Consider the following 22233-nt stretch of genomic DNA (forward strand, 5'->3'; position numbering starts at 1 on the left):
TCCTGGGGTGGGTTCTATTCCCTGCTGTTTCACATACTCCCCATGTGACTTTGGGCAAGTCCCTTCCTACATGCCGTGCCTCAGTTTCCCCACCTGCACAAATGGGGTCAATGATACTGAACCACCTCCCACTGGTTCGGCCTTTCGTTGCCAGCTTCCCCGGGAGGAACGTGTCCCTGCAGAGCTGTCTCAGGCTCCAGACGCTGTTTCACGATCCTGAGCTTCGCCCCCTCTCCGAGCATGCCGGGCAGCAGCTGGATCGCACTGCCTGGAGCAGCAGCATCTCCTCGGCTGGCTTCTCGGCAGCTTCCAACCTGCTGCTCAGGGAACTCGGGGGGCACAACTGCCTGCCCCTCCTGGGCCAGGCCGCCCAGCACAAACTCCTCTCACTGAAGGGAGAAGAACTGGGCCATTCAAGCCTGCTGAGCTGTGAAACACCCACACCACACGCTGTTCAGAAAAGCACTTTAATCTTCACTAACAAGCCGCACAGCTGGTTATATCATCTTCAGCGACTCCATTTCTGGACAGAGCCCTGTGAAACTGACCAGCGAATCCATTCCCTGTGTTACCAGATGTGCCCATTACTTTGGGGTATGCTCATTTATTCGGGTTACTCCTCTGGGGAAGGGGGTTCTGTAATCCTGTCAATGTACTGCTTGTGTCACGTATCAGAGGGGTAACCGTGTTAGTCTGAATCTGTAAAAAGCAACAGAGGGTCCTGGGGCACCTTTGAGACTAACAAACTTCTGTTAGTCTTGAAGGTGCCACAGGACCGTCTGTTGCTTGTGTCGTGTGTGTTTACATATGGAGCTTTACGTCTCCCTTCTGCAAGTCCCCTGCCAATGGAGCTACCCTGCAGAACCTAGGGTCCCTAGGGCTGGGTTACACCCGCCCCAGAACCGGATGAACACCCCCACACCCACCCGTACATTAACAGAGCAAGTCTGAGCGGACCGGGTCAATCAGCACTGTCTGGCTGACCTTATATGTCTCTGGACTCACTGGGCTGGAGGAAGCAGCAATTTCACACTGTCTCTCCTTATATGCCCCTGGGCTCCATGGACTGGGTCAAGCAGCACTTTCAAGTTGTTACCCTTATGCGTCCCAAATTCAGCACGTCCCTATCCCCACTCCCCCAACACAATTGTACTGGCAGTAACCTACTCGATGAGCAAACCCCGCAGGATTTTGGGCGCTGCAGGGATCTTTAGCTTAGGTAAAAGAAGCGTTGCTGTAGAGTGAATGGGGGAAGCTAAAAACACAAACGAGTAAAGTTCAGCGAGAGAGAGAGAGAAGCAACCAACTTAACCATAGAAGTTATTTACTGAATAACAGTGATAACTACACAAGGAGCTAAACCAACATAACATACATGATTAAAGGTTAATACCTAAGGTAGAAAGGAAAACAGAGAGAGAGAGAGAGAGAGAGAAAGAGGGGGGATCTCACCCACTCCATGAGGCTTGAACTGGTCGGGGTTCCCAGGTGATGGTGGTAGCTGAGGGTCCTGAGGGCTGGAGACAGGCAGAGCCCCCAGCACGATCAGTCAGGAGAAGATGGAGTTCCAGTGGAACTGATGCATACTTTGGATCTAAGCATCAGAACAGTGACTGGAGGGTGAGTAGGGATTTTTGTAGAGAAAACACAATGGTTGAAGGGAGAACACTAGATTTGTTTATAGATAAGCTAATGACTCAAGGGTTTTCTTTAGACTAGACAATAGGAGCTGATCACTCTGGGCTATGGGTGGGGTTTTCTTCCAGGGAGCTCACAATGCAACTAGGCTGCTTCAGTATTTGGATATCAATCAAGGATTCATTACTAGAATTGGTCTGATAACTGCTGAGCTGGGTGTGTGCAGGTGTAGGTTCATTAACATCTGGAGCAGAGATTCCCATGATGCAGTGCTTCCCTGCTTTTTCTGGTCCCAGAGTTCGGTGCAGTTCTCTGTTCTCCATTCTGTATACAAATTGAGATGTCTTCCTGTCCCATCTTTCATGCAGATGAGGCGAGGGGAGTTGTCTCTGCTCTCCATTCTATATGCTAATGGAGATGTCTTCATCTTGTCACCCTTGTCAGGAGGGGTCTAGGTGTGTCTCCCAACGCCCTTCACTGCTCTCTGCAAGTTTTTTCCTCTGATGGGTTTCGGTTTAAGCAGAGGCTGGGGGTGCCTTTCATAAGTCAGGCTGGATACTGCACCCTGGTTCCCCAAGAACACAGAGGTGTCTGGTATCACCTGCCCCTCTTTTCTGGTGCGGGACCAGCTCGAAACTTCCAGGCCCTTTTATTAATAAAAACAATTCAGGCCAACAGGAAACCCGTTAGCTCCTCAGTAACTAACCTACCAGGGATTTCAGCCTAGGCCCGTGGGATCATTTTAAACAATAACAGCCTGGCCCAAAGGGCCACCATCCACCCCGGCTCTCTGCACACCAAGGGAACGGGCTGGGAGGTTGCTCAGCGCTAGGACTGAATAGCTACCCTAGTTCCCTTCTCCTTCTCTCCGGTGTTAACCAGGCCTGAGTCCGGTGGAGTCAGCAGGCCTCATTCTTCACTCAATCAGTTCTGGCCTGTCTTTACCAGTAGGGCTAAGACCCATCCCGCTGACTGCACGCAGGACCAGCTGATGCATTGAAGGCCGTCGCTGGGCCATGTGGCAGAAATTACACCCCAGTCCCCTAGAAATATCTTGCCCAACAACCCCTGCTGGGAGTGGGCTCTGCGGCTCCACCTATAGCCCTGTGCCCATGCCCCATGATGATGCGTTAGTACAAGAGTGGACTTTGCCTTATGCCCGCATCACCCCCCAAAATGGGGAGGGAACTGCACCAAAGCACTGCTAGGCCCCAGTTCTGGTCTCATGTAGACCTGTGTGAATCTGGAGTCACTCCACTGGAGTCTTTCCAGATTTACACACCCATCAGTTATTTCAGAAGCTGACCCTTGGTTTGTGTCAGCAAAAGGCCTGAGCGTCTACCACGCCCACTGGCTTTGCTGGGATCTGAGCGCAGCGAGAACAGACCTGAAGGTTATGTTCCCCATAAACTCCTGGACAATCAACAAGCAGCTATTTCCATTTGTCTAGGGGCTGCACGGTATGGTATTCTCGTGAGCGCTGCACTACCCGAAGCTTGCAGGAGCTGGGTTCGAATCCCCCTTCCCTAGAACCATGCAATCTAATTAGCACCGGGGGTAGGGGGGTATATTTTCTTCACCTGTGAATCTGGATTCACATCAGACAGGCATCAGCTGGCAGAAAAAAATCTTTCATTAACAGAACCCACCTCTCTGCAGCTTCCTAACGGAAATGTGGCAGGGACAATCTGAAAATTCCGCATCGTAGTGGTTAAAAACAACAACACCCCAAACAACTATTTTTTTAACCCCTTCACACTCTGATGACACAATCCCAAAGCCCCCCAAATAGAGGCACAAGCCCAGTTATTTCCATCTTTAATGTCTTGTTGCTTCTGCCGTGCAGGGGCAGGGTCACACTGACCGAAGTCAGGCACTAGGAACCTAAAGATTCACCCCGGTGCTCTTTGGTCCTGCGCAGGACGAGGCTGGCCAGAAAGAACGGACCGAAGACGCTCCTCAGACAAAGGGGCGTATTAATTTCAATGAGACGCATCCCCCTGATTTGTTCTCGGACGGGAGAGGAGCTCGCAGAGGCAAATGGGGATCATCATTCCGGCTCGCGTGAGAGATTCATGGAGACCCGCTCCGGGCTCTCAGCTGAGCTTCACCATGACTGTGGAGTTGGTGATCCGTGCGCCGTAGTGTCCTGCCCAGAAAAGAATGTCCTTCCCTTTGTGGAGGAAATGCACATACCGGACGCCGCGGCCGTACTGCCTGAACCGGTAGGACACCTGGGAGGGAAGGAAAAGGAACCCAAATTGATCTCTGGACCCTGTCACAAATCCGTGGGCTCCAGAGAGAGGAAGTAGGGGCTACACAGACTGGGGAAGATATTCTTGCAGGGCAGGGGCTGGGCAAAACGGAATAGCTGCTGTGCAGCGAGGGGGGGGGGTCGGAGAGCAGGCGCCTGCCCCGCACTCCCCCCAGAGTGGTGGCCTCAGTTCCCTGTAAGGTGCTTGGCCGAGCAGCAGCCTATTTAGTGCTGTGCAGGGGCTCAGGGAACGCGCCCGTCTGGGACCTGCTGCAGCCAGGGCGCCCCTCCCCTAACTCAGCCCCGGACCTGCTGCGGTCGTGAGAGGGACATCCTCAATCCAGCCCCATCCAGGCCCTGCCTTGGCCAGGGAGAGAGGCATCCCAGCCCCGGCCCGAACCTCCTGTGGCCGGTGATGGGCGCCTATCCCACAGCCCCAAGTGCTGCTGCGGCGAGAGAGAGCTGGGGGGAGCCCCAGAGCACCCTCCTGCACCCCAAACCCCTCATCCCCGGCCCCACCTCAGAGCCCGCACCCCCAGCCAAAGTCTGGAGATAAATGGGAGAAGGGAGGGACAGGCAGTAGAAACAAAAGTGAAACTGTTTGAGCAGCATAATCCAGAAGTCTTGAGGTCTTTCTGAGCGTAGCCGTCATTGATTTGAGATCTACCATACCGTTCTCTCACTAGACGGGAAAACCTATAATGGCAGCAAGCCATAAAAGAGACCCAATTTGGGTCTCATCTATCTGAGTTGTGAGGAATATGTATTAAGATTATACCAACCAACAAGAATGCACTTTTATGTAGAAATCCATGATTAAATCGAGTCTTCCTGACTAGTGATTTAAATCAAATCCACCCTGCACATAACAAAATTCATTCTGCACATGGGTGGGAAAAATTAAAGGGAGCTCTGGCGGTGACTCCCATCCCACAGGTCTGGGGCCGGCTCCAGCCCTTTGCAGAATTCGGAGGAGCCTGCTAGAGCGTCACGTAACACGAGTGTCCGTGCACAGGTGGGGCCATTCCTACCTCTTTCCTGGCCCTGGTTTTCCCGCTGAGTGGGGCAGGCAGGAATAGTTTAGGGGGGAGGATGAGCACCCACTACCCCTAGCTATCTGCCGCCTGTGGTGGGCTAATGGATAGAGGACTAGATGTCAGGAGACCTGTGTTCTATTCCTCTCTCTGCCACCGCCACCCGCGCCTCCACTCCATAATAAAACATACATAATTTTACAAATTACGCCCACTTCATCCCTACCGATGTTAGATCTCAAAGCACTTTACAGTAGAGCTTCGTATTAGGGTGACCAGATAGCGAGTGTGAAAAATCGGGATGGGGGTGGGAGGGTAATAGGAGCCTATATAAGACAAAGCCCCAAATATCGGGACATCTGGTCACCCTACTTGGTATCGTTATCCCCCTTTCACAAGGAAACGGAGGCACAGGGAGGGGAAGTGACTTGCCCAAAGTCAACCCAGTGGCTGAGTCGGTTCTAGAACCCAGGTGTCTGACTCCCGGTCCCCAAATATTCCCAGAGAGCTGGCAACGGAGCCGGCTCACCTGGTGATACTGCGCGTCGTTCCACTGTTGTATGGGATCGGGGGTGGCTTGGAATTCAGCGATTACAGTTGTTCTGTTGGCAGCCAGGAGCCTGACGCAGATGGAGTATTCACAGCCACAGTCTTCCCGGGCACCCCACCTGTGGGACGGGAGCAGATGATGGGGAACAAGGAACCTCGGAGGGCAGCAAGAGGGAGACAGGACACAGCCCCCCGAATGTAGAAGGTAACAGGAATCCTGGGAACACACACAGCCGAATCCAACACACGCAGCACCACCGGCTTTTTGGTCCCCATCAATCAGGGGATTGCACCAGCATCTTAGCTCCAAGCACTGTAACATCCTCAGCCGCTGGTCTTGTCTAGCCCAGCAACTTCAGGGAAGCCCGACTACAATCCTAGCCAGCAAGTCCGAGAACAGACGTGACCTGCGACGTGCATTTGACGCAAGCCCCTGACCAAGAGTTGGGCGGGAGAAACTCACTGTTAAAAATCCAACCGTTCTCACACCTTTAATTAAGGGCTAAGAGGGCTCCCAACTGACATCTCTGGGTCCTCCAGGTTCAACAGACTTGATAATTTTAAGGCTTAAAAAAGTAACAACCCCCAAACAAATCCAAACCCTTTGATTTTGAGGCACAGGTGGCCCCTATAACTAGAAATGAAGGAAACCACAGAGGTCGTATTTTAGTCATCAGAAATCAGCAGCAAAGACACAATCCCATTTCTTTCAGCAAGTCACCATTAAGGCCTCCAGGGAGAAGAGGGTGAAACTTACCAATCGGCGATGTAGATTTCCGGTTGGTAGGTATCCAGCAGTTTTTCCCATAACCCCTCCTTTAGAAGATCTACGAGCTGCGATTTGATGCACCACCTACAGAGGGGGACAGGAAACCCTAATGAGATATTGCAATAGCACCTAACTGAGATCAGGGCCACATTGTGCAGGGCGCTGCGCAGAGGGGAAACCGAGGCACAGACAGAGGAAGTCGTTTTTGCTCAAGGTCACACAGCAGAGCCAGGAACAGAGCTCAGGTGTTCACGCCTCCGGGCACTGCCCCAGGACAGCTCCCTGTGTAGACAGGCAAAGCGGCCATAAGCCATGATTTGAACTCATGGGATCAGCTCCCGCAGTGCAAATAATAGCTGCTATAGGAGTTTGCCGGGGCAGCTACGTCTGGGACTGGAATCAGGGGAAATCAGCCGTGCAGAGAAGGCCTCGTAAATCTGGAGTGACACCGTTCCCAGTTCTCCTCTGCCAGACACCTCGGGTCGATACCGACACCTGGGTAGAGTGTTTGTGTGTCATGACGACACAAGGGCAGCACAGAGTCAGGGCCTGCATCTGATCTTGGTTATACTGCTGCAAATCCAGAGCAACTCCAGATTTACTTAGGGCTTGTCTACACTGGCAAGTTTCTGCGCAGTGAAGCAGCTTTTTGCACTCAAACTGCAGACGTGTACACACTGCTGAGCCACCTTGTGCGCCAAACTCCTCAGTTGCAGCGCTGCAAAAAACACCTCGCCGAGTCGTAAGGCTGTTTGCACCGAGGCTCCAGCGCTCATTGCCAGTGTAGACACTTGATTGCTATTGCGCTGTAATTGGCTTCCAGAGCTGTCCCTTAATCCCTCAAGTGACATCCCAGGGTTTCCCCGGTTCCCTGCCTCAGGACTGGTTGCATCCTGCCACTGTCTGAACTTAGAAGACAGCATCTGACACCCTCTGTCCCCCAAAACACACTGTCTCTCCCCCCCCCTCCACCCACTTCAGTTGAAAAGCAGCTGGCAACGTAGTAGGATGCCCATGGAACAGTGGGATTGGGAAACCTGCATCATGTGACACTGTGCCTACCCATGAGGCATTGCAAACCCTTCCCAAAGCCCCCTGCGGCCAGTTTGTACAGTGGGAAGCTCCCACAATGCACTGCTGTCTTTGCCCTTGCAAGAGCTGCTAATGTGGATGTGCTCCAGCGTCACAAGGAGCACAGTGTGGACACACAACAGCGGTTTAATTCCAGCACTTTAATAAAAGCGGTATAACTTGTGGCGCAGAAACTTGCCAGTGTAGACACACCCTTAGACCACGTCCACAGCAGGAGCACTTTGCCGGTATAAGAATCCCAGGACACCCTGTTGGCAACTAAAACCACCCTCCCTGAGCAACACAAACTCTCCTAGTAACAGTGCACCGTACTGTATCACTGAATCCACACTGGCTAGCACAACTCTCTTCCCAACGCCTGACCGACAGATCTGTGCCGGCAGAAATCTGTAGTGTAGCCTAAATCCAGAGCCACTCCGGATTTACTGGTGTGTACATATATTTGGGACATGACAGTACAAGGTGCAGGGCAGACTCAGGCCTGGCACCTCTTGGTCTCATTTATGCTGGATCGATCGAGAGCGACTCTGGATTCATAGGGGCACACGCCAGCTCAGGACAGGTCTGGCTTTTGGAGAACGGGTAGCTCTCTGCCCCATGAGGAAGGTGGGGGGCAAACGGGAAGGCCCAGGGGACCGACTCACTGAAAGGATGAGACAAAGCAGGTCTGGGCCGGGGCGCCCTCGACCGGGCAGCGGTTCTCTTCCACCTTCCAGCCATGGCCCCCATGCTCCACCTGCCAGTGACTGAACTGATCTGCGGGAAGAGGCTGTGTCAAGAAGGGGTATGAGGTGTGGTGGGAGCTGGTTTGATGGGGTGGGGGATGATGCCCAGGTGGGCACCCATTCCCAGGGGAAGGGGAGGAGTCGGTTAATGTGGCTCTCCAAAATAAACAGAGAGAGAACTAAATACCTGGGAGAGGGGGGGTTGCAGGGGAGGAGGGAGACTCCCCCCCTTTCCTGACACCCATCTCAGTACCCCAGGTACCTTTTTGCCCCAGTGCCCTCTCATCCCCCACCAGTGCTAATTTTTTCCCCTTCCCCCACTCTGGTGATCCCTCTCCTTTGCCCCCCCAACACAACCCACACTCTCTCTGGTGCCCCTCCCCATATACACACACCTCAGTGCTCCCCATTCACCTCCTACTGTCCCACCTGGGCCCCCCTCCTCCAATCCCCTCTCCCTCCCCACCCCCGGTGGCACCTGGCATTGGTCACTGTCGGAAGACAGGACACTGGGGGAGATGGACCATGGGTCTGACCCACTGTGGCCGTTCTTATGGTGCCCCCCCCAACCTGCCCTGGACTCCCCCCTCCCTATAATCCCCCTTCCCTCTCCCAGGCCCCCCCCGGTCCGGCACCCACCCTGCCCGCAGGGGTTCCGGACCAGGTTGCGCCCGAAGGGCTCCAGGACGCAGATCCGGCTCCACTGCGGCGGGAGGCAGAGGCGGGCGGCCGCCAGGGTGGCCCCCAAGCCCGGGCACCTCTCGCCCTGCAGCCGCCAGACCGTGGGCCCGTCGATGAGGTCCCGCCAGCGGCGACACACCAGCCGGCAGCGGGTCACCAGGACGCGGCCCGGGACCCAGCTCAGGATCTGCGCCAGGAGCTCGTCCGGGAGCGGGTTCAGGTCCAGCAGGACCGGGGGAGCCCGGCTCTCCGACTGCCCCATGGCCGGGGGGCGGCCTGGCTCGCTCAGGCCCAGTTACTTTCCCTTCTGCATCCGCTCATGTGATCCCGGCCCCGCCTTGGAGCCGCCCCCGACCTGGTTCACACGGTGCAAAGCGAGCACCGGATTCCCCCCTTGCCCGCCAGGGGGTGCCTGGAACAGGCTCCGGGTTCCCGGCTCTGCCCCGCTGCGGGGTCTGACACCGGTTCTGGTCACCGGCTGGTGTAAATCGGAGTCACCCCCAACCCCGCCGTCCCTGGTGCCCCCCCACTCCTCTGTGCCCCCCTCCCCCACACAGCGCCCCCCACCTGGTCCCCCCCTTCTCTCCCCACCCCAGGCATTGCCCCCCGCCTCTGACCACTAGACCCCACTGCTCTTCTGGAGCTGGGGAGAGAACCCAGGAGTCCTGAGGCCCCCCCCTTACTTTTCACCCCCCTCCATCTCCCAGCTTCTTTTCCGGTGTGGGGCGGGCACATGCCCCGTGCAGGGTGTGCGGCTCTGCCCGCCCCTGCCTCCCTCCCCAGCCCCGGGGCCACCCGCCGCTCGGTGCCTCCTGCGGGCTGACGTCCTTCCGCCCGGCCCTGCAGCACCGGCTGGTTGGGCTGCGGAGGGAGCCGAGAGCAGCCGGGGCAGCCCGGTGCCTGCATCGAGCTGACCGGCCTCAGCCCTGGGAGGACAGCGGGGAGCCCTGGCCGTGCGGGCGGCTGCGGAGCGAGGTAAACGCGAGTGCGGGGCTAGGGAGACCCCTGGCCGGGCAGGGGAGTGTGAGCGAGTGGTTGGGGGGTCTGGGAGCCAGGACTCCTGGGTTCTTTCCCCAGCTCTGGGAGGGGAGTGGGGTCTAGTGGCTAGAGCAGGGGGTCTGGGAGCCAGGACTCCTGGGTTCTTTCCCCAGTTCTGGGAGGGGAGTGGGGTCTAGTGGCTAGAGCAGGGGAGGCTGGGAGCCAGGACTCCTGGGTTCTATCCGAGCTCTGGGAGGGGAGTGGGGTCTAGTGGTTAGAGCAAGGGGGCTGGGAGCCAGGACTCCTGGGTTCTATCCCAGCTGTGGGAGGGGAGTGGGTTCTAGTGGCTAGAGCAGGGGGTCTGGGAGCCAGGACTCCTGGGTTCTCTCCCCAGCTTGGGGAAGGGAGGGGAGGGGGGTTATAGTGATTAAAGTAGGTCACTGTTATTAACCTCCCAGGGCTGGGTTCTATTCCCTGCTGTCTCACAGACTCCCCACGTGACTTTGGGCAAGTCCCTGCCTACGTGCTGTGCCTCAGTTTCCCCACCTGCACAAACGGGGTCAATGACACTGAACCACCTCCCACGGCGGGTGTGGAGGTGGCTGAGAGCAGCCAGGGAAGGACTGAATATGTCAGCACCGTAACTGGTGCCCAGCAACTCGCAGAGCACAGGCATGGAGCTGGGCCCTGCCCCAAGGCGTTTGCAGTCCGGCTGCTGCCCTGCGTGGGAATGCCATAGGGGGGTAGAAAGCTCCCAAAGCTAGAAATAGAACCCAGGAGTCCTGATTCCCAGCCCACACCTCCTGCTCTAACCACTAGATCCCACTCCCCTTCCAGAGCTGGGGAGAGAACCCAGGAGTCCTGCCTCACATCCCCCCACGCGCTAACACAGCGCCCTGACCTAAGAAGCACTAGATCTTCCTTCCCCATTTCCCCCCCATCTCATGACTTGCTTTAATGTTGCAACTCTGTCCGCTGGATAACTCAGCCGGTCAGGTCTAGCCGGCGTCTCCACCTGCCAGCGCCCCGTCCCCTCCCGCGTGGAATCCCTGAGGGGGATCCATCCCTCGGTGCTTCTCCAATGACTGATTTCTTGGCCTCGCTAGGTTCTCCCATCACCCCACGGCTAAGGGAGCTGGGGCTTTAATGCTAGGGTAGGGGGCAGTATGTGGGGGGTGCAGTGGTATCTCCCTGGCACTACTCGCTCCGTGGTTGCTCAGGTCGTCCGTTTGCAAGGTTGCCCATCTGGCACCGCCCAAGCCCCTAATTGGGGTTACGGGCAGAGTTGGGGGGCCAGACGGCTGGTGTGGGTGGCAGCTTGGATAACAGGGCGTGCCTGTTTGTCTGCCTCTGCTCTCGGGTTCGCCCAGGAGCGGGACTCTGGGCTGCCCGTCCTGGTGGGTCAGCGTGGTGCGGAGGGGCACCTGCCTAGTGCCCTGGGGCAGAGCCAGGAGCAACTGGCACGGGAGGGGCAGCCGGTGTTGGCCTGGGGCTTGAGGTGGGAGGGAGAATTTTGGTTGCTGTCCCATGGCACAGGGACCCCATCCCCCTTCTGCGAGGGCACCCTGATCCCTCCCCAACAGACTGTATCCCCTCAGCCCCCCTTTGTGAGGGCGTGGAGGCTGTTTTTCCAGGCATCCCTTGCCCGATGCTGAGATGCAGCTGCCTCTGGGGTGGCGTGTGTTGGCTGTCTATACAGGGATCCACCATAAGGGACGTGTTTGTCCCCTGCAGCCAGCTCCCCAATAACTCCACTCCTATACCCCATCAGGGAACCCCAGAGCTCGGTCCCCCAGCACCTCCTCCTAGCCTCCCCACTAGGAGACCCCCAGAGCCAGCTCCCCCTTACCCCTGCTCCCAGCCCCCCCATAACTCTGTGAATTTGAACTCTGCCCCGCAGGAGTTGCCTAGCCTCACTGCTGACGTATCAGGCTGTGGAAATCAGAGCTGTGAGGCGCTGACTCAGGACAACAGGAGGATCTGACCCGCTCAGAGGCCAGCGCCCCACGGCTTTCGTTTCCCCGTCCCTCTCCCACACAGCCGGGAAGAGCAGGACGAGGATGGGGCCGCGCGGCTGGCTCTGCCTGGTGCTCCCCTGGGTGCTGTGCCAGGGCACCAGCCGCACCCAGCCTGAGCAAGTGCATCTCTCCTACCCAGGTGAGGCTGTCGGGGCCCCGTCTCCAGGCTGGGGGACCTGGGGGGAGGCTGGGAGCCCAGCTCCATGGGGTTATTAATGTTTATATTATTGGGCCTGGGGTCCCCAGCTCTGGGAGGAGAGTGGGGTCTAGTGGTTAGAGCAGGTGAGGGCTGGGAGCCAGGACTCCTGGCATCTCCCAGCTCTGGGAGGGGAGTGGGGTCTAGTGGTTAGAGCAGGGGGCTGGGAGCCAGGACTCCTGGGATCTCTCCCCAGCTCTGGGAGGGGAGTGGGGTCTAGTGGTTAGAGCAGGGGAGGGCTGGGAGCCAGGACTCCTGGGTTCTATCCCAGCTCTGGGAGGGGAGTGGGGTCTAGTGGTTAGAGCAAGGGGGCTGGGAGCCAGGACTCCTGAGTTCTATCCCCAGCCCTGGGAGGGGAGTGGGGTCTAGTGGTTGGGGGTGGGGGGGCTGGGAGCCAGGACTCCTGGGTTCTATCCCAGCTCAGGCAGTGACCACTTTGTCTCGCTTCAAGTGAGTCCCTTCCCCTCTCTGTGTCTCAGTTCCTGCAAACTGCAAACACTTCCCTGTCTCAGTTCCAGGGTGTTGGTGAGATGGGGGAAGGTTGAATCAGTTTCCCAGGCAGATCCAGCTCCTTGGAAACCAGGGTCTGGTTCCGGGCCTGGCCACAGGCCCATCCGGAGGGTCGGAGCCAGAGGATGGAGCTGGAGCTGGGTAGGAGTGGATGGAACCGGCTCTGTGTGGAATTGGCCCTCGTAGCACCTAGACAGAGCCGGTGTGGGGAGCGGGCCGGCGTCCCGGGGAGGACTCGGGCTCTGAGCGCTCACCGGGCTGTTCTAACCCTGGCAGGCGACCCCACCGCCATGACCGTCACCTGGACGACCTTCCACCGGGCCGGCTCCATCGTGGAGTTCGGCCCAGAGCCGGGCGAGGTCTTCACCACCTCCGCCAAGGGCCACGCCAGCCGGTTCGTGGACGGCGGGTGGTTGCGCCGCAGCATGTTCATCCACCGGGTCACCCTGCGGGGCCTGGCCCCCGGGCAGCGCTACGGTGAGTGGGGGCCCGGCCGCGGCTCCTCTCCTGGCAGTGGGCGGGGGCCCGGCGCACTGCAGACTTCATCCGCACCGAGTCACCAGATGAGGGACAGAGACACGGGGGCAGGGCTGGAGAACGGGCTGCACACGGGAAGGGGAGACCTGGGGACACGCACTGATGGGGGCGGGGGCGCCCTGATGCCTCGTCACGCTCACACGTGCCCCGACACACGCACACGCCCAGCCACACGCGCACGCACTGAGAGGTGGGGCACACACTCAAGCCCAGTGTCACCCAGCAATATCCACCATCACCAGGGCCAAATCTGCGTTGGGCCCAAATACACCCCAACCCCGAGCACTCAGCCCCCCCACACACACACACATGGCAGGGGGCTATGGTGACCAGATGTCCTGATTTTAAAGGGATAGTCCCGATTTTTGGGTCTTTTTCTTATATAGGCTCCTATTACCCCCCACACCCTGTCTCGATTTTTCACACTTGCTGTCTGGTCACCCTACAGGCCTCTGAGTCTTTCCCTGCTCTTCCCCTGTAGCTTATCGCTGCGGGAGCCCCCTGGGCTGGAGCCGGGTCTATGGCTTCCGGGCTCTGCAGAATGGCACCGACTGGAGCCCGCGTCTCGCTGTCTTTGGTGACATGGGGAACATCAACCCCCAGTCCCTGCCCAGGCTCCAGCGCGACACGCAGCAGGACATGTACGACGTGATCCTGCACGTAGGTCGGTGTCACGCCGCGCTTCCCCCAGGTTCCTGGGATCGGGGCTGGAGAAGGGACGGGCTCAGGGGGCGGGGATGGGACACGGGGCTTTTTCCTCTAGGGGGCGCTGGTGATCCCTCCCCAGGGCAGGAGACTGGCTGGCTCAAGGGTCGGGGAATGGGACATGTGGCCTTTCCCCTTTAGGGGGCGCTGGTCATCTGGTCCCAGGGCAGGGACTGGCTGGCTCAGGGGGCGGGGATGGGACACGGGGCCTTTTCCCTCTAGGGGGCGCCAGCTCCCATCCCATCCATGTCAGGAATGACCGACAGTCATCCCCATCTTGTGACCCGTTGGTGCCCCCTGGAATGAACTCGCTGGGTCCGTGTCCAGGGCCCACGTCCCCCAAAGTACCGCTAGGGGCACTAACTGCCCCCCTTGTTGGGGATCTCAATTTAAGGAGCGCCCCTCTCCCCTCCAGAGATTAGGGCAGGATTCAGGGGCATCAAGCCAGCACTGTTGGCTTAATAATGGGGGGGGGGGGGTAACCCCCAATCTGGGTAAAATCTCCCCCAGGCCACCCCCTGCCCCCAGGGCAGAGCAGCCGATTCACTGTGATCCTCTTGTCTTTCCCAGGGGATTTTGCCTATGACATGGACCAGGTAAATTCTGTAGCCGCGCTGCCTCCCGCGCCTTCCCTTCTCCGGCTGCGCCCCATCCTGCTCCCCTCCATGTTCGGGGGGCTGGCCCCGCTCGCTGGCGTCTCTGCGGTGGAGATCCAGGGCCGACGTCGGGAGGGGTCCCCCCGGAGAAGGGGCCGTGTGCTCAGCTCCAAGGGTTTCTGGGCCCCCATGAATGCACGTCCACCTGTGTGCGTCCCCACCCGGCCTGGTCGGGTATCTCTCCCCCGCGTGTCTCATGGACTCAGCGAGGTTGACAAAGCTGCCCCAGCCCTGGAGCTAACCCAACTGGCAGAGGCTGGCACGTGGGTTTGATTCCCGTACACGGCGACTGGCCCAGGAGGCCGGTATTCTGAGCCCAGGCCCATGGGAGATTGGAGCTGCCTTGGGACGTGCCAGGGAGCTGTGTCGCCTACGATGGGAATTGAAGCAACAACGGTAGGCGGGTTGGGCCCGTCCACCCCACCTCCCATCCTTGCCCTGGTGGCCATGTATGCAAACCCACACGCGTGTTGCATTTGCACACAGATCTGCCCACCCACTTCTATGCACGTGGCCCTACAGTCCCCCGGGGTACACACAGCCCCCAGGCATGTAAATGCGCTCCGAGGGTGCAGCGTTCCCGGGCGCCTCGGCTGATGCGACTCTCTCTGGGGTGTAGTGTAACGCCAGGGTCGGAGACGCCTTCATGCGCAAGATCGAGCCCGTTGCCGCCTCGGTGCCGTACATGACGTGCCCGGGGAACCACGAGGAGAAATAGTGAGTGGGCGGATCTCGCACGGGGTGCCTATGGGCGCGACGGCTGGCTCTGCCCTTCCCTCACCTCAGCCACCCCCCAGCTCTCTCCCCTTTCCCCACCCCACACGCTGCCCGCGGATTCCCTCCCAGCCTTGGCCACTGACCTCTGCTGGGGTTTATTTGCTCCATGCTTGAACAGCGCCCCCTGTCGGACACCCGCAGGACGTGCCCCTGCAGGGAACTGCCAGAGCACCTGGCTCAGAGGGGATTTATGGGTCTATACGGCCTGATGGGATTATGGGGGAGGGGGATTTGTTGCCCTGGGAGCCTCTCAGCCTGCAGTTGGGGCGGGGGAAGAGGTGGCGGAGCCGGAGGTGTCTCCATCTGCTCCCGGGAGAGGGGCTAGGAGAGGCAGCCTAGAGGCCAGGGTGAGGGGTGCGTAGGGATGCTTGAGATGCTGGGCTGGGAATTGGGAGGGGGGAGGGTTAAATCCATCCCCCCACACGCACCCGCTGCAGCCCCTAATTGTTCTTCCCCCCTCCCAGCAACTTCTCCAACTACCGTGCCCGATTCAGCATGCCCGGTGACACGGAGGGGCTGTGGTACAGGTGAGCACCCACCCTGGCCCCCAGGGGGCAGCGTTCCAGCCCCAGGAGCCCGACTCTGGTGGAGGTGCAGGGGGATAAGAACACCAGGGGCAGGACTCTCGGGGCCTGGCTGTGCTTGGTTAGAGTGTGGGGGGGGGGGGAGGGGGGGTTGGGTGTTCTATTCCCAGCACTGGGAGGGGAGTGGAGTGTAGTGGTTAGAGCAGGGGGGCTGGAAGCCAGGACTCCTGGGTTCTATGCCCAGCCCTGGGAGGGGAGCAGGGAGGACTGGGAGCCAGGCCTTCTGGGTTCTATTGCTGCTACTGACTCCCTGTGTGTGTTGAGGGGCATGCTGCTTCCCCCATCGCGTGCCTCAGTTTCCCCCCAGCATAGCACAGGGCTCATCCTTTGCCCTCCCTCCCTTGTCACCGTATGATTCTGCTTCTCTGCCCCCCAGCTGGGACGTCGGCCCTGCCCACATCATCTCCTTCTCCACCGAGGTGTATTTCTACCTGAACTATGGCCGTCACCTTGTCCAGGAGCAGTACCAATGGCTAGAGAGAGACCTACAGGTAGACCCACCCCCCCCAGCCCCTAGCCCTCCTGGCTGCCCGCCCGCCCAGACTGTCTCGCTCACAGACTCTCTCTCTCCCCCTTGGCGGCAGGAGGCCACGCGGCCGGATCGGCGCCGGCGCCACCCGTGGATCATCACCATGGGGCACCGGCCCATGTACTGCTCCAACAACGACCTCGACGACTGCACGGAGCACGAGAGCATCGTGAGTGGGGCGGGGGGGGGGGGGGCGCTGCAGAGGAGGGAGGAGGAGGCTCTTGCACCCAGCGGGCAGGGGGAGGCGCGCGGGGAGCCGAGTGGGGACCGGCAGACTGATCCAGGGAGGCCGTTCCACGTGGCGGGGAGGGGGGACCTCACTGGAGGGCCTTAGAGAGAGAATGTGGGGTAACCCGCCAGGGCCCCCTCCAGCTGCTGATTCCCCCCCCGCTGTCTTTCCCCTCAGGTTCGCCGAGGGCTCCCCCAACATCTGTACGGCCTGGAGGACCTGTTCTATAAATACGGTACCCGCTGCCCATCCCTCCAGCCTCCTCCGGCGGCGCCCCCTAGGGGGGACCTGGGAAGCTCCCCCTGCAGGACATATGCTGGGGCTGTCAGCTGGAGCCCCGGGGCAACAGGAGGAGGGGAGGGGTGACACCAAGGCGCTTTGGGGGCTGATGGCGACCAGGACGGGCTTCTGTCACCCCCTGAGTGTCTCTGTGTCCGGCAGCCCTGGCCCAGAGCCCTGCCCCCAGCAGCCGTGGGGATGAGCCAGCCTGGGTACTGATGCAGGGGGACCCCAACGGCCCCGTCCCTCTCCCCGGACACTCCCGGACGGCAGCGACAGAGCCCACACCCCAGGGACTTCGGCCCCCCGGCACCTTTCTCAGCTCTGGCCCCGGGTGATGGACGCCCCAAAGGACTTTTCTGCTTCGATCTCCCACCGTCTACTGTCTCTGTTTCCAGCGCCGCGAAGGATTCCTGGGGGCGCAGGCTCCGTCCCCCGCCGGGCTGGTTAAGCGGCCTGCCCCCCTCCCCACCCGCTCGTTTAGCTGGATGGCTTTGGTTACTTTTTTCATTGCCCTCCGAGGTCTGGCCTGGCTCAGTTTACCCCGCAGGCCCAGGAAAGTGGGCGGCCCAGCGTTATTTTCTCTAGGGCCGGCTGGGTTTAGGTACTGACTCGCGTAACTCCTTTCCACGCCCGTTCCCGGCCCACCTCGCTCATTCTTTCTACGCTGCCCGTACAAGGCCCAGCGGGTCCCGGTTGGTATATGATCTCTGCCACGTGTCCTTGTAGAGACACAGATTCTGATGGCAGCATATTCGGGCAATGTGTGTTTCTTTGCCCATCCCCTGCCCAGACTCTCCCTTGATTCACCTGGGGACTGGGCTGAGCCCCACACCCAATCTCTTAAAGGGCCGTCTCGCCCGGCGACAGGGCCCCAGGGCAGAGCACGCCTCGGCCCCCAATCCAGCCATGGGTCTAAGATCCAGTGGTCAGAGTCCTGAGCCGGTGCTGTGCTCTCTTCACCAGGTGTCGACCTAGAGCTGTGGGCCCATGAACACTCCTACGAGAGGCTGTGGCCTGTCTACAACTACCAGGTGACTCCTGATTGGCGGGTGGATGGGTGGGGGTCTCTCCGGGGTCGCTGTCCGGCCTGGTTAGGGGATTGAGTCCGAGATCTGAGTCTGAAACGACCCCGTCTGCTTCCCCCCACTGCAGGTCTACAACGGCAGCGCCAAATCGCCCTACACCAACCCCCGGGCGCCCGTCCATATCATCACTGGATCGGCCGTAAGTGACAGCTGGGGCCCGAGCCTGGTAGCGCACCCTGGTGGTGTCCATGCCAGCCTCTGCTCGCCTTGCGAGTCAATGGTGACGCCTACCGCTGACCGCCACGGGGCCGGGTGTCTCTGCCCACGGTTTAAGGGCCTGATCCTGTTAACCGCCAGACACCTCCCAAGTGGTGCTGAGTGTCCTCGGATCCCATTGAAATTCAGTGCAGGCGCTTCCAGGATTGGGGCTTAATTTAGAGGCCTGTTGGGGGGGTTAGTTTAAGGGCAAGAGTACGAGGAGCGGAGCTGGGCCTGATCCTGTCCTAGGACAGTCCTGCTGCGTGGGGGTGGGGGCAGGATTGGGCCCCAGCTGCCCAGGGGATGGATGGAGGAGTGGGGAGGGGACGGTGAGTGTAAGAGGCTCCATGAGAAGATGGAGGGATCGGGGGAGGAGACGTGAAGCTGGGAGCAGGCTGAGAAGAGGGAAACTGAGGCACGGGCAAGGCAGCGATTTGCCCAAGGGCACCGGGGTCGCCATCCAATGCTCTATCTGCTAGGCCGCGCTGCCTTCAAAGGGTAGGGGGTGGAGGGACTGATGTGCAGTGGAGGTGGGGCTGAGGCAGCGGGAGGAGGAGTTGAGCTGGGAAGGAAGCTAAGAAGTAGCCCCTCCCCCCCACATGGTCATGCAATGGGCTCTGCCCCCCTCCCCCCGCAGGGCTGTAAGGAGAGGCTGGACCCCTTCGTCCCCAACCCACGGGAGTGGAGCGCCCTGCGCATCGAGGACTACGGCTACACGCGCCTGCAAATCCTCAACCGCAGCCACATCTGGCTGGAGCAAGTGTCCGACGACCAGGTATGGCACGGCTGGCGGATGGACCCCCCAACGCCCACCCTGTCCTGCCCGGTCCGATCGCGGCCTGGGCAGGCTCCATGTGTGTTGCACTGTGCAGTGGACCCATTGCAGGGGTATCTGGGCACTGAACATTAACCACTAGACCCCACTCCCCTCCCAGAGCCAGGGATAGAACCCAGGCGTCCTGACTCCCAGCCCCCCCTGCTCTAACCACTGGACCCCACTCCCCTCCCAGAGTCCCAGATAGAACCCAGGCGTCCTGACTCCCAGCCCCCCCTGCTCTAACCACTGGACCCCACTCCCCTCCCAGAGTCCCAGATAGAACCCAGGCGTCCTGACTCCCAGCCCCCCTGCTCTAACCACTGGAGCCCACTCCCCTCCCAGAGCCAGGAGTCCTGACTCCCAGCCCCCCCCTGCTCTAACCACTAGACCCCACTCCCCTCCCAGAGCCAGGAGTCCTGACTCCCAGCCCCCCCCCTGCTCTAACCACTATACCCCACTCCCCTCCCAGAGTCCTGGATAGAACCCAGGCGTCCTGACTCCCAGCCCCTCCTGCTCTAACCGCTAGACCCCACTCCCCTTCCAGAACCAAGGATAGAACCCAGAAGCCCTGACTCCCAGCACCCCTCTGCTCTAACCATTAGACATCACTCCCCTCCCACAACTGGGGAGAGGACCCAGGAGTCCTGATTCCCAGCCCCCCACCCCCAGCTCTACCCACTGGGCCCCCCCCGATAGCTCCCACCTGCGCCCAGCTGTCTGCACACACCCTGTCCAGCGTCACCACCTGGACAGCTCCCGCCATAGCAACCTCTCCCTGAATCTTAGTGGCACCCACAGGGTGTCACCACGAGGCAGTAGCAGAGAAGGGAAACCCTGGGGGTAAAGCAGCCCTGAACTCTCCTCCAGCCTAGGGTGGGAAAAGTCTGGAGCTGGGCAGCTCTGGAGAAAGGCACGGGAAGCATTTGGGCTTGTCCAGCTCCAAGCGGCTATAGGGGGAAAGCAGGGAGGGGAGTGGGGTCTAGTGAGTAGAGCAGGGAGTGCGGCTAGGAGTAGGTGCCGAAGGCTGTTGGGAATCTGGCTCCTGTGTGGCGGGAGCCGGGCGGGAAGCCGGGCAGATCGCTGCTCTTTTGATGGGTTCACACTGAAAACACGCCTGAGCCATGGAATCCGGATTGGAACCTCCCAGAGTTCTCCCCACCTCTCTCTAGAGCAGCCTCACCTTGAGTTCAAACCCTCAGGGTCTTGATTTCCAGCCTTCCCTGCTCTAAGTGCTAGACCCCACTCCCCTCCCGGCGTTAGGAGTAAATCCAAATCCGTGTAGCTGCGGTTTGCTAAACGTGGATGTTTCCTTCGTTAGTAATGTGATCACCAACTTCATTTGAATCCTTAATCGGTGCTTCAGATCAAGGGGGGGATGCGGGGGAAGGGTTTGGTGAAATCCAGAATGTGGGAGGGGAAATAGCTGTAGAGATCTGGGGGGATGAGGCACATCTTCATGCCCCCTGCAATCCCACCGCTACCACCAGTGTGAACTTTCCCCTTTGTGGTCCCAATCCATCCCTCCCGTCCCCATTCCCGACACGTTGCCATAGACCCGCCCTGGGTTCTGAGGCTCCCCATGAAGCTCGTCTGGGTTCTGAGCAGTAGGGGAACGTCCCCTGGAGCCACCCCTGAACCCGAGTCCTGGTTTTGTCTTTCAGGACGGGAAAGTCGTGGATGGGATCTGGCTCATCAAGGAGTTGCACGGCCCCAAAGCTTGGTATTAGCCTGGCAGGAGGCCCCAGCCCTGAGTTGAGCAGAGGGACTGCGTCCCCAGGACCCCCTGAAATCCTCATTATGTGGCTGGAGGCAGAGCTCCCTGCGGGGCTACAAACGAATCTGATCAAATCCAAAGGCCGCTCTGGCAGGGCCTGAGGTATGGCACTGGAAGGACACGCCTGCCCCTGGAGCTGGGTCTTTATGACGGTGAACAAGCGCTTTGCTGCAACTGAGCGTATTAGGTCTCAGAGCACTTTCTACGGGTGGGGTTGTGTCTGTGTATTCCCAGTTTATAGACGGGGAAACGGAGGCACAGAGCAAGGAAGAACTTTGACCAAAATCATAGCTGTAGGGGTCTTGCTTTCCAGTCTTCCCTGCCCTAATCACTAGATCCCATTCCCTTCTCAGAGTCAGGAATAGAACCCAGGAGTCTTGAGTCCCAGCCCCCTGCTCTAACCACTACACCCCACTCTCCTCGGCAGGAACAGAACCCAGGAATCCTGATTCCCAGCCCCCTGCTCTAACCACTACACCCCACTCTCCTCGGCAGGAACAGAACCCAGGAATCCTGATTCCCAGCCCCCCTGTTCTAACCACTAGATCCACCCCTCACCTCTATGATGTCAGGAATAGAACCCAGGCATCCTGACTCCCAGGCCTTTGTTCAAGCCACTGGCCCATTCTGCCTCTTACAAAAAAAACCCCATAGAGTTAAAATGTTCTCCCGAGTCTGCCTGAGGCATCTCCACCTCTCGAATCTTTCTAGCCCTGAGACTGTGTGGGGGGGAAGGGGTGCCGGGAGCTGATGGTTTTCTTTCCTTATTTGCTCTTTCCTCCATGAGCTGACGCTAGGACCAGGCCTTCTCCCCTGCTGCTGGTCCCTGTAATGCAATAAGCCCCACACGGAGCTGCCAGGCGGCGAGGGATGGGGCTAGATTTGCCTTTTGCCATCAAGCGCGGCCCACGGTACATCTCTGAGGTTCGCTGTACGATCCTTAATGCTTCGAGCTACGCGCTGGGTCTTTTGTATTGATGCTCTGGAAATGAACGACACAAAATCAAGCTCAAAAGGTGTGCGATGCCCATCTCCTTCAGACGCCGTTTGATTTGCCTTGGGTGCCTTGACTGGTTTAGGGCCAGATTCTTCTCCAGTGGAAATCAGGAGGCGCCCCCTCCAAATCCTTGAGTCACAGAGAGGAGACTTCGGCCCCTTTAAGGGGAGGCGGGCTCAGCCCCACCTGGGACTGATCAGCTGTCTCCTACCTGAAGCTGGGGGGTAGAGGTCAGGTGATGACCTGAGGAGCACCTGGCCAGCAAGGGCTCAGGTGAGGGGACGGATGGCAGGCAGGCAGTCCGGTTTTATGGTGTCTCCCAGATAGGTGGCTGGCACAGGGAGAATTTCCGGGAGTCTCTGGGTCCATGCGCTGGCTGCGAGGGGTGTGTGTGTGTGTGTGTGTGGGGGGGGGGTGTCTAAGTTTTCTGATTACCGATACACGGTGCCCTGCATCAAGGGCATGAGATAGACACTGCTGCAGCATCTCTCCTTCGTGGGCCGGTGAGAGAGCCCACTGGCTCCCAGGTTCCTCCTAGATCGTTGCTCCAGTCGGGGGCGGGCCAATGCTAGGCCAGATTTCTGCCGCCCTTTGCGGAGAGCCGTGGGGAGAGTTCGTT

At 59.3% G+C, this 22233-nt stretch overlaps 2 protein-coding genes across 2 annotated transcripts; one reads left to right on the forward strand and one right to left on the reverse strand.

Moving 5' to 3' along the window:
* Nucleotides 1-1307: 1307 nt before the first annotated feature.
* LOC101941195 (F-box only protein 17-like) lies at nt 1308-9196 on the reverse strand. The gene is made up of 5 exons (XM_005293163.4): nt 8701-9196; nt 7981-8092; nt 6233-6328; nt 5456-5594; nt 1308-3872 (listed from the first exon to the last, which is right to left on the reverse strand). The coding sequence occupies exons 1-5, from the start codon at nt 9002-9004 to the stop codon at nt 3735-3737; spliced, it is 789 nt and encodes a 262-aa protein (XP_005293220.2). The 5' UTR covers nt 9005-9196; the 3' UTR covers nt 1308-3734.
* A 91-nt stretch (nt 9197-9287) lies between these two features.
* Nucleotides 9288-21632, forward strand: ACP7 (acid phosphatase 7, tartrate resistant (putative)). The gene is made up of 14 exons (XM_005293164.5): nt 9288-9717; nt 11621-11877; nt 12721-12921; nt 13463-13645; nt 14257-14282; nt 14962-15059; nt 15584-15646; nt 16080-16194; nt 16288-16401; nt 16639-16696; nt 17707-17774; nt 17896-17967; nt 18664-18801; nt 20505-21632. The coding sequence occupies exons 2-14, from the start codon at nt 11781-11783 to the stop codon at nt 20568-20570; spliced, it is 1299 nt and encodes a 432-aa protein (XP_005293221.2). The 5' UTR covers nt 9288-9717; nt 11621-11780; the 3' UTR covers nt 20571-21632.
* The last annotated feature ends 601 nt before the right edge of the window (nt 21633-22233 follow it).

The sequence above is a fragment of the Chrysemys picta genome, chromosome 17, assembly GCF_011386835.1.
Source record: "Chrysemys picta bellii isolate R12L10 chromosome 17, ASM1138683v2, whole genome shotgun sequence".
Classification (NCBI taxonomy): domain Eukaryota; kingdom Metazoa; phylum Chordata; order Testudines; family Emydidae; genus Chrysemys; species Chrysemys picta.

What these genes read in the sequence shown, in the direction of transcription:
- LOC101941195 (XM_005293163.4), bottom strand. Translation starts at nt 9,004, where the DNA reads ATGGGGCAGTCGGAGAGCCGGGCTCCCCCGGTCCTGCTGGACCTGAAC. An exon ending in CCGGAACCCCTGCGGGCAGG is followed by an intron (nt 8,093 to 8,700) that starts GTGGGTGCCGGA and finishes CTCTTCCCGCAG; the next exon opens with ATCAGTTCAGTCACTGGCAG. An exon ending in GAAATCTACATCGCCGATTG is followed by an intron (nt 5,595 to 6,232) that starts GTAAGTTTCACC and finishes CCCGTCCCACAG; the next exon opens with GTGGGGTGCCCGGGAAGACT.
- ACP7 (XM_005293164.5), top strand. Translation starts at nt 11,781, where the DNA reads ATGGGGCCGCGCGGCTGGCTCTGCCTGGTGCTCCCCTGGGTGCTGTGC. An exon ending in ACGGAGGGGCTGTGGTACAG is followed by an intron (nt 15,647 to 16,079) that starts GTGAGCACCCAC and finishes TCTGCCCCCCAG; the next exon opens with CTGGGACGTCGGCCCTGCCC. An exon ending in AGCAAGTGTCCGACGACCAG is followed by an intron (nt 18,802 to 20,504) that starts GTATGGCACGGC and finishes TTTGTCTTTCAG; the next exon opens with GACGGGAAAGTCGTGGATGG.